At 42.6% G+C, this 15,614-nt stretch overlaps 2 protein-coding genes across 3 annotated transcripts; both read right to left on the bottom strand.

Annotated features, from left to right (window-relative positions):
* Positions 1-722: 722 nt before the first annotated feature.
* Positions 723-8,552, bottom strand: rskrb (ribosomal protein S6 kinase related b). The gene is made up of 13 exons (XM_070983846.1): positions 8,407-8,552; positions 6,735-7,025; positions 6,497-6,580; positions 6,100-6,168; positions 5,506-5,575; positions 4,524-4,631; positions 4,202-4,242; positions 3,556-3,583; positions 3,206-3,295; positions 2,945-3,033; positions 2,599-2,709; positions 2,380-2,493; positions 723-2,287 (listed from the first exon to the last, which is right to left on the bottom strand). The coding sequence occupies exons 1-13, from the start codon at positions 8,434-8,436 to the stop codon at positions 2,051-2,053; spliced, it is 1,362 nt and encodes a 453-aa protein (XP_070839947.1). The 5' UTR covers positions 8,437-8,552; the 3' UTR covers positions 723-2,050.
* Positions 8,553-9,214: 662 nt separating this feature from the next.
* Positions 9,215-14,893, bottom strand: cct8 (chaperonin containing TCP1, subunit 8 (theta)). 2 transcript variants are annotated; one of them, XM_070983336.1, is made up of 14 exons: positions 14,726-14,893; positions 14,039-14,129; positions 13,693-13,922; positions 13,294-13,474; positions 13,112-13,173; positions 12,893-13,030; positions 12,288-12,466; positions 12,110-12,176; positions 11,936-12,023; positions 11,717-11,832; positions 11,524-11,595; positions 11,248-11,412; positions 10,812-10,931; positions 9,215-9,513 (listed from the first exon to the last, which is right to left on the bottom strand). In XM_070983336.1, the coding sequence occupies exons 1-14, from the start codon at positions 14,783-14,785 to the stop codon at positions 9,442-9,444; spliced, it is 1,641 nt and encodes a 546-aa protein (XP_070839437.1). In that variant the 5' UTR covers positions 14,786-14,893; the 3' UTR covers positions 9,215-9,441. The 2 variants fall into 2 exon arrangements, with proteins under 2 accessions (XP_070839437.1, XP_070839436.1); XM_070983335.1 differs by lacking the exon at positions 9,215-9,513 and adding an exon at positions 10,434-10,603.
* Between the last annotated feature and the right edge of the window lie 721 nt (positions 14,894-15,614).

Below are 15,614 nucleotides of genomic sequence, written 5' to 3'. Positions count from 1 at the left end.
GCATTTCCCTGAACACTATCCATGCACCATGGAGGAAATGACTTCGATGACAGAAAGACATGGGTGAAAAACACTGAATGAAATGCAACTGTTACTCTTTTTACCATTTTTCTTCATGTCTTTTTATTTTCAATGGTAAGGGGCACCAGCAAACATTGAACCGATGGCATCATCTTAGTCCTCCTGTTTTTGTTCCTCATCTGAAGTTCTCAAATATGTGTGTTGAGAAAACACTGCAATTTCAGTTGTTTCGACAGACTTGGCTCGACCGAAATGTATTCTGCAAAAGCAGAGGTGCTGTGAGTGATCAAAGAAGTATTTAGATCCTTTACTAAGAAAATAATGGCAATGCCATAATGTAAAATACTAAATACACAGCAGGCAAAATGGCTGTTGTGAGTGTAAAATTAGATGAATCAGGGTTTGTATAAAGTACAATACCTGCCTCTGAAATTAAGTTGAAAACACTCAAGTGCAGTACAAGTACCTCAAAATTATATTTAAGTACAGCACACACTTAAAATAAACAGCACTGCTGGACACGGTACAAAATGTAGTTAAATCAAGCATAAGCATGCTATGTTTCTGAAGAAACAATGTGGCATGGCTGATAGGAAACGTGAAGCAATGCTGATTTTCTGTTGACTGACTGATAGGTTGAAAAATATTTTAGTACTTCATTTCACATCTCACACAGAAAAAAAACATCCAAATCAGCAGATCGCTGTATAGTAAGAGTTTAATATTCCATCTGTGCTACATGGTAATTACAAAAATACATTGTAACACAACATATAACATCAAATAGCATCCAAAATATTCATATAAACTTTAGAAAGAGGAATTTATAAATAAGCATTTTTTGTGACAAAAAAGCAAGCTCAGGGTGACACGTGAGGCATTCTGGGTACACACCAGGGCATACTTCGCAAAAATCATAATATAATCTGATGGACAGGTAAGTGCATGAGGGTGCGGCTACTGGCTAGGGTTACGGCAGCCTTGGACAATAGAAAAAGCTCTGTATCTATCAAAATGTTACCTGGAGGTAAAAATGCTGTTGTTCATTCAACCCTTACAGTCGAAGCTCAGAGTTGCAAAGCTGGCTGCCATCTTGGACTCAAAATCAAGGCTGACTTGGGCTAACCAGCAAGTCTCTCCTGAGCAGCAGATTATAAATGATTCAACTGAAGCAGACGCCAATGTGTACGCGTCCTAATCTGATGTGCTGATGCTGGCATGAATGACTTTTCCATAGTGCAGGCGGAGAGCACGAGGAGAGATGTTTGTGCTGCCACACAATGTAAGAAGCAAAGGTCAAGATTGGGAAAAGTTATATAACAGCATTAAGGTAAAGAACAGGTTTTATAGTAAAGATTACAGCATTACAACTCAGAAAATGAGGCAAGGAGTTAGTTTCATCCACACTGCCAAAAGGGTTTCATAATCATACATGAGAATAAAGGCAGAAGCTCAGAAATACACTCATTTTGTTGAAGGGGTTTGGTCTGATTTATACTGAACTACATTTAACTGACTGTAAAAAAAAGAAAAGAAAAGAAAGAAATTCAGTGCATTGTCTTCAGCCAGCATGACTTTTCCCTGTGGGGTGAATTTGATAGCAGTCGAACAATATGTATTAACAGAGGGCAACCATGACCAGTCAGAGGGAAATTGAAAGTAGTGGACAATAGCGCAATCTTTCTTGCACAACTGTTGAGCAAATACACTAGGCTTGAAAAGGTGCTCAATGGAAAAAGGCAAAGAAGTAACAAGAAAGGGAAAAAAGTGTCCAGTACATCACAAAAACCCCATAAAATGTGCCAATACAAGTGAGGAAGTGGTGTTGTTTTCATTAAATTAAATGAATCATTCCATCATAACCTATAGATCCAATTAAATCAGAATCTGCTAATTTGGCTTTTACTAAATAAGACATTTTACAAGGCTCACCACACCTGTGTGTAAGGGTGAATAAGTGTGCAGAAATACATACATTTAGGCCTTTACCTTTAGTGTGTTAGTAACAATGCTGTAAACTCAAAGTCTGTCACACAAACACTTCTCTGCGTGGGCCTTTTTCCTGAGGAGGCTGCAGTGGGAGTGCCGGGCCAGGCAGTGGGGCAGCTGTGTGAGTCTGTGTGCCGGCGTCCAGCTGTGTGTCCGGTGTGGCGGGAGGGCTGAGGAACGAGTCGTAGTCAAAGCCTTTGAGGGGCTGCAGGGACAAAGTGAGGCCTCGTCGAGCTTTGGCGGCTCGGTCGGGTCTCTCTCTGAGCTCCAGAATCACCTGCACAGTGACGAGGAGAAATCATTTTGCTTGCATGTTGAACATTTCTTCCAACTGCTCGAACAAAGAAACTGGCTCCATCCAGACATTACCTCCACCGGCTGGCGCTGCAGTAGGGCGAGGTCAAACGTTGTTCCGTGGAAGAAGGTTTGGCGTTTGAAACGCTCAAGGGTCCTCAGGCGGCGGCAGGGAGTCTTACACAAAAGCTGGGCACAGAAACGTGTGAAGGTTGTGACATCAAATGAGCCAAATAGAGCAGTTAGTGCATGCATGTAGTGTAGATTTGAATGTATGTTTACACGAGTAATTACCTCAGTTATTAGCAAGGCCAGTGGGGGGCTAAAGCTGAGGGGCATTTCATAAGGAAAACTCCTCACTTTCCTCAGCATACTGCAGTGGTCTGATTCTGGAGCCACAGGGAACTGAGTAGAATTTGAGGCACATGAAGAGAAATAATTCATTCAGTGTGTCAATTTAGAGAAGGCGAGACTTTAGACATTTACATGGCAAGACATAAAGTCTAAGCTTCTAAAAACATTGCACACAATAACCTTTAACTGCTCAATTTAAGATCAGCTACGTCACTGAAGGAATAACTCTGAGTAATATCTGCGTTGCATGCAAGACATACTGAGGCTACTGGCAACAACACCTCACCTTCCCAGTAACCAATGAGAAAAGCAGGATTCCCAGCGACCACCAATCAGCTGCATGGTTGTAGGGTCCGCCACTCAGCACCTCTGGGGCTGCAGAGCAGACAGAGCATGATGCGGATGCAGGATGCGCTATATATGTGTACATTCTGATGTTCACTTCCTTGTACAATAGATCAAAATAATGCACATAATGTCCATCATGTGCAGAGCAGTGATCTGGCAGGATTAATTACAGAGGTGGATGTGGTGGCATTTTTCTCACCCATATATTGGATGGTTCCACAAATGGTAAAAGCTCTTCCTCCTCTCTCCAGGCGACGGGACAAACCAAAGTCAGCTAAGCGGAGGTGTCCTGGAACACACCATTTTCTCTACATGACTATGCACACATGACATGAGTCTCTAAATACATATTCTTCCTAATGATGCAGTTACAGCTGGTGTCAAATATTTAATTATACCCATCGTAATCTGAGTTTGCCAACAGATGTACTGTTTGTTACTGTGTATTGACAAGTGTGCAGGGTCACAATGCTCTCTGGAAGTTTCCATGTCTCCTGCATGCTGTACCAGAGCTATGCTGCTCTCTGCTGGGGACATGTTTTTACTCACCATTGTCTGTCAGCAGGATATTCTCCATCTACGTAAAGAGTGCCAAAAAGACTGTATTAGACATCCATCCATTTTCACCAATGTACTGAATTAATTATGTGACGAAAAATCATCTCATAGCAGATTTTCCTGCACCTTGGATGTCTTATTCTCAATAAATATTTGTAGTCAGCAGTAGCAAAGTTGGATATTTTAATAGTACGAAAGAAAGAAAGGTCATAAAAAGTGATCTGTAGCCTGAATTAATCAATGGACTGACTAACAAAAAGTAATTAACAATGTGTGTGTTGACAGACTGAAAAAAACTGAATAGATCTACTCTGAACCGGCAGAAAAAACCCTTAAAATTATAAGCATTTAATCTACTAAGGTTTTTACTGGGAACCACACAATTCATTGTTAGTACGATAAAAACAGATAGTATAAACATATGTTTGCTGAAATTATGCAGATGTTCATACATTCTGTTACGACTGATGTTTTTCATTTCGTTTTGTATCTATGCTCCTGGATCTGCAGTAATCTCATGTTGGATGGGCCAACATGGCAGGTAGGACTGATGTAATCTATAATTTTTGCTAAAAAAAAAGAAATACATTATTTTGTCATTTTGGTCCCAAAGTTGTGAATTACCTCCTTCTCTTACCTTCACATCTCGGTGGATGATCCCAAAGTCATGAAGAAAGCCTGTGAAAAACCAGCAAAGAACAAAAATACAAACCTCAACCAGAGGACTAAAATGTTTCCAATCATCACTTGCAAATGAAAAAAAAAAAACATGGCACTGCTTTGTGGCTGTAGGCCCATCTCATTTTAATTAGACCTATTTTTATAATTACTTTCAGTTAAGCAAGCTCAATAAATTTTCCCACAGACATCTCTGATCTAATTAGGATATTTGAGGAGAAACGTGTATAATAAATAAGAAGGTTGAACCATTTTTCTTAATGTAGATATGGAATACCCACCGAGCGCACATCCCAACTCTGCTGCAAACACTCGTACAGTGTCCTCTGTGAACTGACCGATCATCTGCCAGTAGGTGTAAAGGTCTCCTGTGCTGCAGTAGTCACACACTGTGGGGGTAGAAACAGCATTAAAACATGCCTCTGTCATGTAAGGAGAGGTGTGAGGGACCATGAAGGTTAGCGGGATGTGGGAAACACACACTGGTGACAGAAATTAGGAAAGAGGAGTGCAATCTGGAAGTGAGGACAGTGTAAAACTTCAGTGTAACATCTTCCTCTGCAAACCAAAGGCGATTCACTGTTGCCTGTTTTTAGTCTGCGAGGCACACAAGTTTGACAAATAAAGGTAAAGTGGGTTGGGGTGCAGAAGTGAAAAGGTGTGTGTGTCTGAAATAATGGATCATCCCTCTCTACTTGGTGATGGTGGTTTTTTGATTGCTACTATGAGTAACAAGAGAAGAAAGAAAAAGTTTGCCTTTGATATCGCAGACTGAGCTACAATGCAACAGAGGTACAGACTGACTATAAGTCTGCAGATGAAAACCTGAAGGAGGTTATACAGGAGGATGGCTTGATATGGTCCTGATTTGCTCCAAATAAGCCCCATATCTGCATTTATGGCTTAATGATTCAGTGATGATTCACTGTTTAAGCCAGCAGGGGCGTCTCTTCCGGATGCAGTACGAGTGTTGTACGAGTCTTGCTGCCGCAGCAGTGTTCAACATCTGGTCCCCAGGCTAACACAGGGGGCAGGGAAGCAAACAAAGTGGGTCACACTTTCTGAGTCAGTGGCTGATTTCAAAACAAGGGTAACTGCTCTGGAGGAGAGGAAAAGTGGGCAAAGCAGATACAGGATGCAAAGGCAATGGTCCATTGGGGTTGTTGGATTGTAGTCCGGTGTTGAGGTGAGAATAGGTGGAGTGAGGGGGTTTTGGATAATGGATCTGGGTTGGATTGGGTCACCGATCTCTGGCTGACTCACTAATGTAGAGGTGGCGCTGAGTCTGCCAGCAGTCCCGGAGGTCATGGACAAATGGATGGCGAACCTGACGCTGTGAACAAAGGTCCAAGATCAACCTGAAAAATCTCAGTTTTGGCCACCGATCAAAGTGAGGTCCATACTTTTTCGTCACTGGGCGAAGTCTTCTAGAGACTACTTCAGGTCTTGTTGATGAAATTCAAAGACTCCAAATTGGCATGTTTGGAAGAGCTAATAAAAATACTGATACCATTCATACAATAAGCAATGTGTAATAGCACATCATCTGCATACTGAGATTGCATTTATGGTCTCTTTCATTTTATACATTAAGTATTTGAGTTATATGTTATCTGTGCACATGATTCAAGACTGGCAGTAAAAATAAATGCAATTACAGGCGTGGAAATTTTTGATTATTCATGAAATGAAATTGCACTTTATGCTGATGATTGATGAATTTGGATGCTTAAGTTACTGTTTCCAAAACCAAGTCTTTCGAAAAGCTTATTTCAATGTCTTAAAAACTTTCAAGACTTTTTTTTCCTCTAATTTACAAACTCATAATGATTTTCGAAGCCTGTTCTCAGTACTCACCTGGACTATAACTTCTTCTTTTGACTGCTCCAAGACCCCAAGTCTTAGAATCTCTGATTTAGGTATAACCTGTTGGATGACAAAAATGCTGAGATGAAATAAGACTGCATGTCTCATACAGGACTGAGCGTTTTGACTGCACAGAAATATTTATTACATGATGTATGTGTATGTATGTATGTATATTAAAAGCTTCAAAGACTACAGTTAATTTAAAGGCATAAAACATTCTGTATTTCTTTTACTTTAAACCAACCAACCTATCTAAGACTGTCTCTTTTATCATTAGTGTATTTCCACATATAATTTTCATGAATGAATAAACTATCTGTTCTTTCACGGCTTTGATCAAATAAATAAACACATTTAAAATGTGAGATGAAGGCAGAAGACTGACTTTGACAGCATATGTTTTCTGTTTAGTCTTGTCCTTCACTTTCAGGATGGGTCCAAATGAACCTTTGGCGATGTAACTCAAAACCTGGTGGAGTGAAAAAGGGAGAGATAGAGACACAAAGACAAAGAGAAAAGATCAGACTGGCCAGGAGGAAAGGTAAGAATAGCACAAATAATGCCTTATCTGATCATATCAAGCCTCATATATTATTGGTGTGTATGTTGGAAGTGAGGTCTACCTGAAAGTGTTCGTGCCCAGGCACAGTTTTGTGGGGGAATTCAGGCAGGAACATGGCAATGAACCCTGGCAGGCTCCACTCTGCTCTCAGCTTGTCCGGGCCGACTCCCGCCAACCTCAGGACATGCTCCGGGATGTCAGGGGCCTTGCCCTGGAGCATTCTACGCTGGCCAAGACGCAGGGCAGGTGGGGCCAGGCGACAGAGGCCTGCTGGGATAGATAGACCTATGCTGGAGAGGAAGCCGCGCCATCCAGATGAGAAGTCCTCATCCTCCTGCCCTTCAGCAGGCCTCTGTGGGGGAGACAGGGGAGAAAGATGCACCAAGAGGCAGTTACGGTACAGGTCATTAAGGCCCTGTGGAGTTATTACCATCTTACAGTGCATCACCAGCATTTCTGCATATTTTAGGTGACTCCTAGTTCAAATTTGACAAACACTGTTAATCCAGAGACTGTTCAATGGACACTGGGGCTGTTTTACGCAAGAGCAAGTATCAACCCTTAACAAGGCGGACGTGCACCACTAAAAGCAACTGAAGAGCAAACAGTGCTGGTATGAGCCGTGCAGGACAAAGGGAGGCTTTCAAACATATTCACTATTTAAGCAGGCAAAGTTGCCTGAGCATTGCTTCGTACACAGGCGCTGAGGTGTTCGGTTCAAACACAGGTCCTCTGCTGCTGCCAACTCTGTAGCTCCACTTAAGCAACTGGAGATATTCTGTATGATATACACTTTGTGAATTATTCATTTTCCTTTGCTTAAGTGTAAAAACTCATCTTTCAAAAACAAGAAAAAAAAGCAATAAAATGGGGGAAATATGACCTAAAGTGAGCAAAATGATCTGCCAACAGAACAAGAAAATTTCATTTAACAAAATTTTTAAAGACAAGTGAAAATAATTACTCCAAGAGAACCCACAGTTTATTATACCGTTTATAAAACACCATCTTGGTGACTTTGTGCAACCCCCTAAAATGCATCAGTGGGGCTCAGTGGCAAATAGGTATTTCACTTGCCATTTCACCATTCTTGCTCTCATTTGTGATTGAACACGAGCAAAGAAAATACATGCTCTCCATCCAATCTGCAGTCAGTCAGTCAGTCAGTCAGTCAGTCACAGAGCGACTCTCCCTCTGGGCTGCACAGCAGATCTGATGCTCTGTGGTGCAAGATGTGTGCAATCAACCATGCAGGATGTTATTATCATGCGAGCCAAATTAAAGGACGCATCTGTGGTCACACAGCAGAAATGACTGGCATCAATGCGACATCTGTCGGACACTGAGTAATGTTAGGGCTTCTTTTGAACGCTGTGTGTTACAAGGTTTTCGATCGCCAATAGATTTTTAAATATCAATACCGGAAGCCTGGCTGTTTCGCCTTCAAAGTAAAAGCGTAAAGATTACAGATATTTTGGAAAACAACAGAAAATATTTGCGCATAACATCAAGTGTAATACTAATTAACCACTAACATATCATTAACTACGCAACTGGATCACACTTGAGTTCAATGTGCTGTTAAAGAAGACTTAAATACGCTGCCACCCATGACTGGCAGCGTCGTTGTTGTAAGCCTGCTGACTTCGGAGCCAAATAATCGCCATGGAAACAGCCCCCACCTCCCCTCACGTGCATCACACCTGAGCATCCAGGAGTTTCACTCAACTCACCTTCCTGTTTTTACTGCCGTCGGCCCCCATCAGTGTGACAGTACATCGGCACTGTCTGCTCAGTGCGACACCTGCTCCTCATCCAGGCACCCCGCGGTAACCTCTCCACGGCTTCATGCGCGACACACACGACTCATGTGAGGTTTGAGGAGACTCACCAACACTTCGTATTCAAATATGCGGCTGATCCGGCGATCCGGCGCAAAATGTGATAGATATGGCGACATGAAAACAAGTTAATCCCGAGTATAGGCAACGTCACCGCAGATCCGCCCACAGCTCTGTCATCCAATGAGGCTGCAACCTGGTGGAGTTCAGCCCCCCCTGCTGCTCTTTGCAATTACAGCCGCTAACAGCAATTCTGCATATGGGTGACAATTTCTGTGACGTTTGCATCATTTGCATGGCGGACCACATGGCGTGTTTTTTCCTCTGCAGAGACCGAACAAATGCAGGCATGCATGAGACTCAGAATGCTTTCTGTGGAGTGATTCGTCTTAAACAGACCTCTCAGTTCAATTGTTCTAAAAATAAATCAGTGCATGCATAATTTCTGCTGCCTCAACATCATGATGTTAAGAGCCAACCCACAAGGCAGCATCAAAGGTGCATTCACGCATGTTTGCAGCAGGGAGCCAGCGTGGTGCTGATGAATGAGCTGTGAGGCAGGTGACATGGAAAATGTGTTGGTCTGGGCTATAAAGACACCAATCCTAACTTACTTTTACCTGATTGAGCAACTACAAAACTCAAATCAAGACACAAAGCCATTACAATTACAGAATAAAGTGAACAAAGCACATCCAAACCATGACATGACAGCGCAAGTGCCTTTTATTTGGGACTAAGAACGTAAAAAGCAAACAGTGCCATCAATACATTTAACTTTCACACACTATTTTGTTAACCAACGTGCGGCCATTTTCACAAAATAAACCAAACTGTTGAGCTTTAAATAAACAAGTAGAAAAGGTTTTTGTGAATGCGTCTGGGAACGTTCAGGGCTAAAGGAGCATCAGCTGGACTGCATCAGACTCAGTCATCCTCATCGAAGTCCTTCTTGCCCTGGGGAGCTTTGGGTCCGCCTGCTGGTTTGGCCATGATGATCTGAAAGGAGAAGAGACTGCAGTCAGTATCTGACTGCAAATCAAGAGCGCTGGGATCCACGCGGCCCTGCTCTGAGGGTGGGAGGGAGCTCATCAGCTTTTACATGCAAACACACCTGTTAGACATAGCTGAAATGGGGAAAAAAAACTATTAAATAAATATGAATTGGCTTGAAGAATGTGTCCGTTCAGTAATAGTGGCATTAAGGATTGAAAAGAAAAAGTTTTCTACAGCAAAAATGTGTGGAAATAACCAAACTGTGGCCACAATTCTTTGCTAAACCTCTAAAAATTCAGGCTCATGTGGTGACATATATGCTGTAAGAGAAAATGTGCTACAAAGGAAAATATAATATATAAGTAAAATGGCCTTAAAAGAAAGATTGAAACCTCATCCAATTAGTTTCAATGCTGGGACTTAAGACAGCAATGCAGCTGAGATTTTCTTGAACGTGGTGTAAATAATCTCCACTATTGTCTACTCCTGCTTTGTTTCTGTTGAAGTTGAACGGAGTTCATCTTACTTGGAAAATGTCCTTCAGACAACAAAGCCACCTCAGACTTCGAAGCCACACATCTCATCTCATTTACATGTTTATATTAAATCATGGTGCATGCAACATTTCTAAATTCTGCACTTGCCTGAGGACGTCCACTGCAATGAAAAGAGTCCATGAGTGCATGCAGCATGCTATCAAACCACACTGTATTGGTTTTGTGCAAGTTCAGACTTTGAGGTGATTTAGTCAGCCGTCAGTGACACACCTGGTATCATAAAAAACACCGGCTCAATCTGCTGCATCTATTCAACATTTCTCTGCAGTGAGTTCGGTATCACACCCGGTGTTAGTAGTGACAGGCAGGAGAGCAAACATATCACACAAAGTCAGTGTCCCGTGAGCGAGTGAGTACACCTGAGTGAGTCAAACACACAAGCTCTTTCCAGGACCTACTGACGGAGGGCGTGTGCGTGTGAGCGCCCTCTAATGGTGAGTATCAAAATGTTCAGGCTCCTCGTCCCAACCGTCCTTGTCCCAGTGGCCTCTCTGCTTGGGAGCCTTGGGTCCCCCTGCAGCCTTAGCCATGATGATCTGCATCGCACATGTATACACACACACCAACGTTAACTACCTGGAGACTACTCATTCACAGAGGCCCTCCCAATAACACTTCAACTGCTGAAGCTCACAAGAACATCAGAGAAGGAAATGTTAAAGCTGGATCCTTCCTTAAGAAACAATTAAGACTCTTGAATGTTGATGATCTGTGTCATGAGTATTTGTGCGTTCGTGTACACACCTGGTCAACTCTCAGTACTGTGATGGCAGCGTTGGTGGCCATTTTGATGCCCCAGTGTTTGACCAGGTAAGGCTCCACAATGCCAGCTTCAAGCATGTCCTTCACAGCGGATCCCTCACCCTAAAGACAACATCACATCCATGCAATCAGTCATCTGGACCAAGACACGTGTGGCCGAACACATCCAAAAATACATGTAGTGTGTTGCTCGGCATAATTTTTGTACATGTGCATGATTAAGAACAACAGGCTACATTTTTCATGTTAAATGTCATTATGGACTTTTAACCTCATTATCTTTGAAATGCCCCAGTAGCACCACTTGCTCTTTTCTATCGGTTTCTATTAAGCAGACTGCAATGCACATTTAGACCAAAGTAGCTCTTAAATAAAATAAAATCAAGTCATACAGGTATTCTTGGGTACACAGACACACCTCAATGTCAAAGCCCATGTTTTTGTTTCCCTCGTGATGCGCAGAGTACATTTTAGATATGAGCTCGCTCCCCTTCACACCGGAGTTCTCAGCCAGCGCACGCGGCAAAGCCTCGAAGGCTTCGGCGAACTTCTTAATGGCATACTGCTCGAGACCGGGGCAGGACTATACAGAGAGAGAGAGAGTGAGAGACAAAAAGGTCATGTTTCGGCAGTTTATCAGCCAGTGATGCAGTAAACCTGGTGCACTTCAGTTAATGTACTCAAATCTGCATACCTCTCCATATGAGGTGAGCTGTTTGGCCAGTTCAATCTCAGTGGCTCCTCCACCAGGAACCAGGCGTTTGTCCTAGAGATGGTGAAGAGCACAAACAGTAAATGAAAAAAAAAAAAAAAAAAACTGTCTATAGAAAACCTATCATGTTATTTTCCATTAACAGCCATTTTAATGGTTCTTTGTGTTGACTTACCCTGACCAAGACCTTGAAGGTGTTGACGCCGTCATCCACAGCCCTCTCGATGTCATCCATCAGGTTGTCAGTGGAGCCTCTGATCACCACCGTTGAGATGGCACCGTCCTCTTTCTCTGTTCAAAACAACCATGCGAGATGTCAAGTCTAAAACTCACATGCAACAAACATCAGATTTTAAAATGAAGACTCACAAGACAGGAGCAAAGAGTGATTTACCGTGTTTGAAGACCACCACCTGAGTGCCTCCGACCTCTGTCAGGTAGACGTTGTCACAGTGACCCATCTCCTCCGGAGTTGGAGCCGTCTGAGAAAGCAGAATTATACATGATACAATGGTCTGTTTCATCATGGTTCAAATACCTGACATGAACCAAACGTGACAGCACTCACCATCCTGGGCAGTGCGACAGCTCCCACAGTCTTGCATAACCTCCTGAGGTCCCACTTGGAGTTCAGCCTGATGGGGAATAGGAAGAGTTTGGTGTGATTTCAACTCTCCTGTCCTACTAGCTCCAATCACTTGATAATTAACACGTATCTGGGAGATCAGAGGTCGCCCCGATCTTACCTGACCACCATGAGCTCATATTTGTTGGCGTAGTGCAGCGCCATGTCAGCCACTTTCCCTCCAGTTATGACCACATTGGCACCAGCCTCCTTGATGGCCTTCACCTGAGCCTCCATCATATTCTCCTCTCCCTTGCTGAAGTCCATGAGCTCCTGTGCATTATTTATCAGCACTGTGCCCTACAAGACAGATGAGATTACTGTTAGCACCGAGATCAGTACCTTCACAGGGCAGAGTGTACTGACATCACAACCTGAGCAGACATTTTGACATGCCATAGTAGGAAAAGCACTGATGTTACGAGTGACTATTCATATTTGAATCACTCTTTGGCTGAATCCTGAAAAGGAGCATGAAAATAATATGTCTCAAAACCTTTTAGCGAATTTAGCTTCTCACAAAAAAAACACACTTATAATGATCTCTGAAGCCATGTTTCCTCGAAACAGCCCAATTATGTTGTTATGTTTATGTTGATGAAACACAATTCAACTCAACAGGAGACCAGAGTATGTTACAGCAACAAATTTAAGCATCATTAATTTCAGCTCTTTCGTCAAGCAGGTTTCTTCAGAGCATCAAAGTGACACTGAAGTATCCTTTACCTTGGTCTCCGTCATCATGCAGTCAAAGGGGCAGGAGTAGACCGCGATCTTGGCGTCTTTAACTGATGTGACGTCTCCTTCTGCCTCCTTTTTAAACACCATGCCATGTAGCATGGAGGATGATGTCACTCCGCAACCCTGAAGACACCAAAAAACATTAACTTCAAAGTATAAAATGGTTCAAAGTGCAAAATATATTCAAAGGGTAATGTTGCATACCAAAATCTTGCACACTCTGACGTTATCAACATTGAAATTGCCAGACTCTGGGAAGATGGACACTGCAGCACAAACCAACACGGAGAAAAAAGTCAGAGAGAAACACAAAATAACTACGACCGTCACGTTAATTATCTTTGACAGCTGTAGTGTGGATCAGTTAGTCTGGACTGCTGACTCACCACAGGCCTGGGCAATGAGGTTGGCGAGGAAGTCTTCGTTGCCGTACTGTTTACTCATGACTGCTGTGCGGATGAGAGATGCTGCCTCTTTAACATCGTGGAGGTTTTTGGCTGAGGAACATATGCAGTCTGGCAGGATCTCCATAGCCTTTTTACATGCTGTCTCATAGCCTTCAATCACCTGTGGCAAAGAGGAAAGAGGACACTGGGCAAATGCAGCGACTGATTTCTGCAGGATTCAAAAATAAAATCACGTTTTTCCAGACAACTTTATCAATATCAACCTAATTTGTATTGCCAATATTTAGGTGATATCAATAAAGGACATTTGTGTTTTCTGAGAGTGTCACAACAACAACAAAAAAAAAAAAACGATGTCGATCAGTGACGTCTATTTACCTCAGACACAGACAGGCCCATCCTGAGCAGCTCTTCAGCCAGCTCCAGCAGGGCTCCAGCAAACACCAGGACAAAGTTTGTACCGTCTCCAACCTCCTGCTCTTGCATGTGGGATGCCATCACAATCATTTTGGCTGCTGGGTGCTGCACCTCAAGCTCTCTGAGAATCGTTGCAGCATCATTGGTGACAAACAGCTTCTCCAAGTTGTTGATGACCATTTTGTTCATACCTGAAAAGCATCAGTGTTACAGCTGAGCCGTTGCTGAATTTGTTGTCTTGCCGATACAGCTTTTAACAGGTCAACGAACAGACAAGTACAACTTACTGCTGGATGAGAGTGCTTACCATTTGGCCCATAGGCAGTGCGTGTGGTCTGGGAAAGCTCCTTGCAGGCTCTGATGTTGCGAAAGACTGCCTCTTCAAGCCCTGAATAGTGCTGCAGCAGAGAACACCATACATTAATAACTCAACTACTGCGACTTCTCACGATCGATGATTAACATTTAGTTAATATACATGTCAGACAAGTAGTTAGTGATATTCTGCCTAATAACCAATGGAAAGTAAATCCTATCATAAGATGTTAATGGGTTTATCAACAATGCCTACGGAATGTGAGATAAAATCTCCACCAACAGATGTAAGATGAGTTTAGCATAGCTAATCTAAATCAGGAAGCATCAGCATCCTTGAATACCCAGACAGAGCCTCAGCTGACAGTTAGCTAACGCTGAACGCTAGCTGGGTGTGATTGCTGCTGGGCAGTCAGTTATCACTGCGGATACAGCACTGCAGACACACACGGCATTTTTAAGTACGAGAGGGGCCAGTGACAATACGCAGAAAGCGGTAGTTTATCCATCATAACATCCCCAGGTCCAGCAGCTAAGAGCGGCCTGGCTGCCTTCTAGAACTCTCCCACATGACTGCGGATGAGTGCGCTAACTCAAGGGCTAATGCTAGCTAGCACGCTAGTTGACAACCACACACGCTAAGTTATCAAACTACTCCAATACACCGATTTAAGCTCACCTTGGCACCATCCTTCAACATTTGGGCAAAGCCCGGAGCTTTAGGAACATGGAGAGCCATTTTCCGATGTTTAACAGCCCCGGTATCTTGGAGAAGGTAGCCGCGGCGTGGGTTCAGTTCTGGGTACAAAGCCGGAGAGGCAGGGGAGGAGCAATATCAGCGAGGCGTGGGGTTAAAGACGGATAACAACAAAGGACAAACTGAGCGATTCTCGTTCAAGCTGCTATAACCATGACTCACGACGTGGGGGAGCTGTTGCCTTTATTGGTCAAATAGCTACTGTATATACAAAAAGGTAATAATGAATGTCCTATTTGTATAAATACATTTAAGATCCTTTATTTACTTGTTAAATAACTAAAACTACTATGTGAAAAATAATCTTAAAAGCCCTGCACTCAAAATGTAATGAAAGTACATTTGAATAAGAGCAGAAGAAAATAGAAGGGAAAGCTTTAGCAATAAAAACACCAAAAGCAAGAGTGATCATTATGCAGAACAAACCCTGTCAGTCTTAGATTATATATAAAACCCTAGGCTATTAATGAGGTCTTAAGATGGAAGACACATTTTAATTTAGCAGCTAAACAAGTAAAAAAAAAAAGACTGACAACAGTAATAACCAGACAAAGCAGAAAAAAGAGCCTATATAATCCAACCCGGTCACACAATTTCAACGCAGTTTCCTAATCTATATTTGACTATTTGTATGATTCTGTCAAATGTGGACAATCACTGACCAGAACAATACCGCTCACATGCTTTAATTTTAATGAGACAATGTGGACATTTTAAAACCCAAATTACAATAACCATGTGTTGCAATAATATTAATAACAAAAAAGACAAGACAGTTGAAGCTTACAGGTTTTATTTTGAGATTTTTTTT

This window comes from Chaetodon trifascialis, chromosome 16 (genome assembly GCF_039877785.1).
Source record: "Chaetodon trifascialis isolate fChaTrf1 chromosome 16, fChaTrf1.hap1, whole genome shotgun sequence".
Lineage (NCBI taxonomy): Eukaryota > Metazoa > Chordata > Actinopteri > Chaetodontiformes > Chaetodontidae > Chaetodon > Chaetodon trifascialis.
The sequence above is the reverse complement of the archived record's forward strand: the minus strand, read 5'-3'. Positions and strand labels throughout refer to the sequence as shown.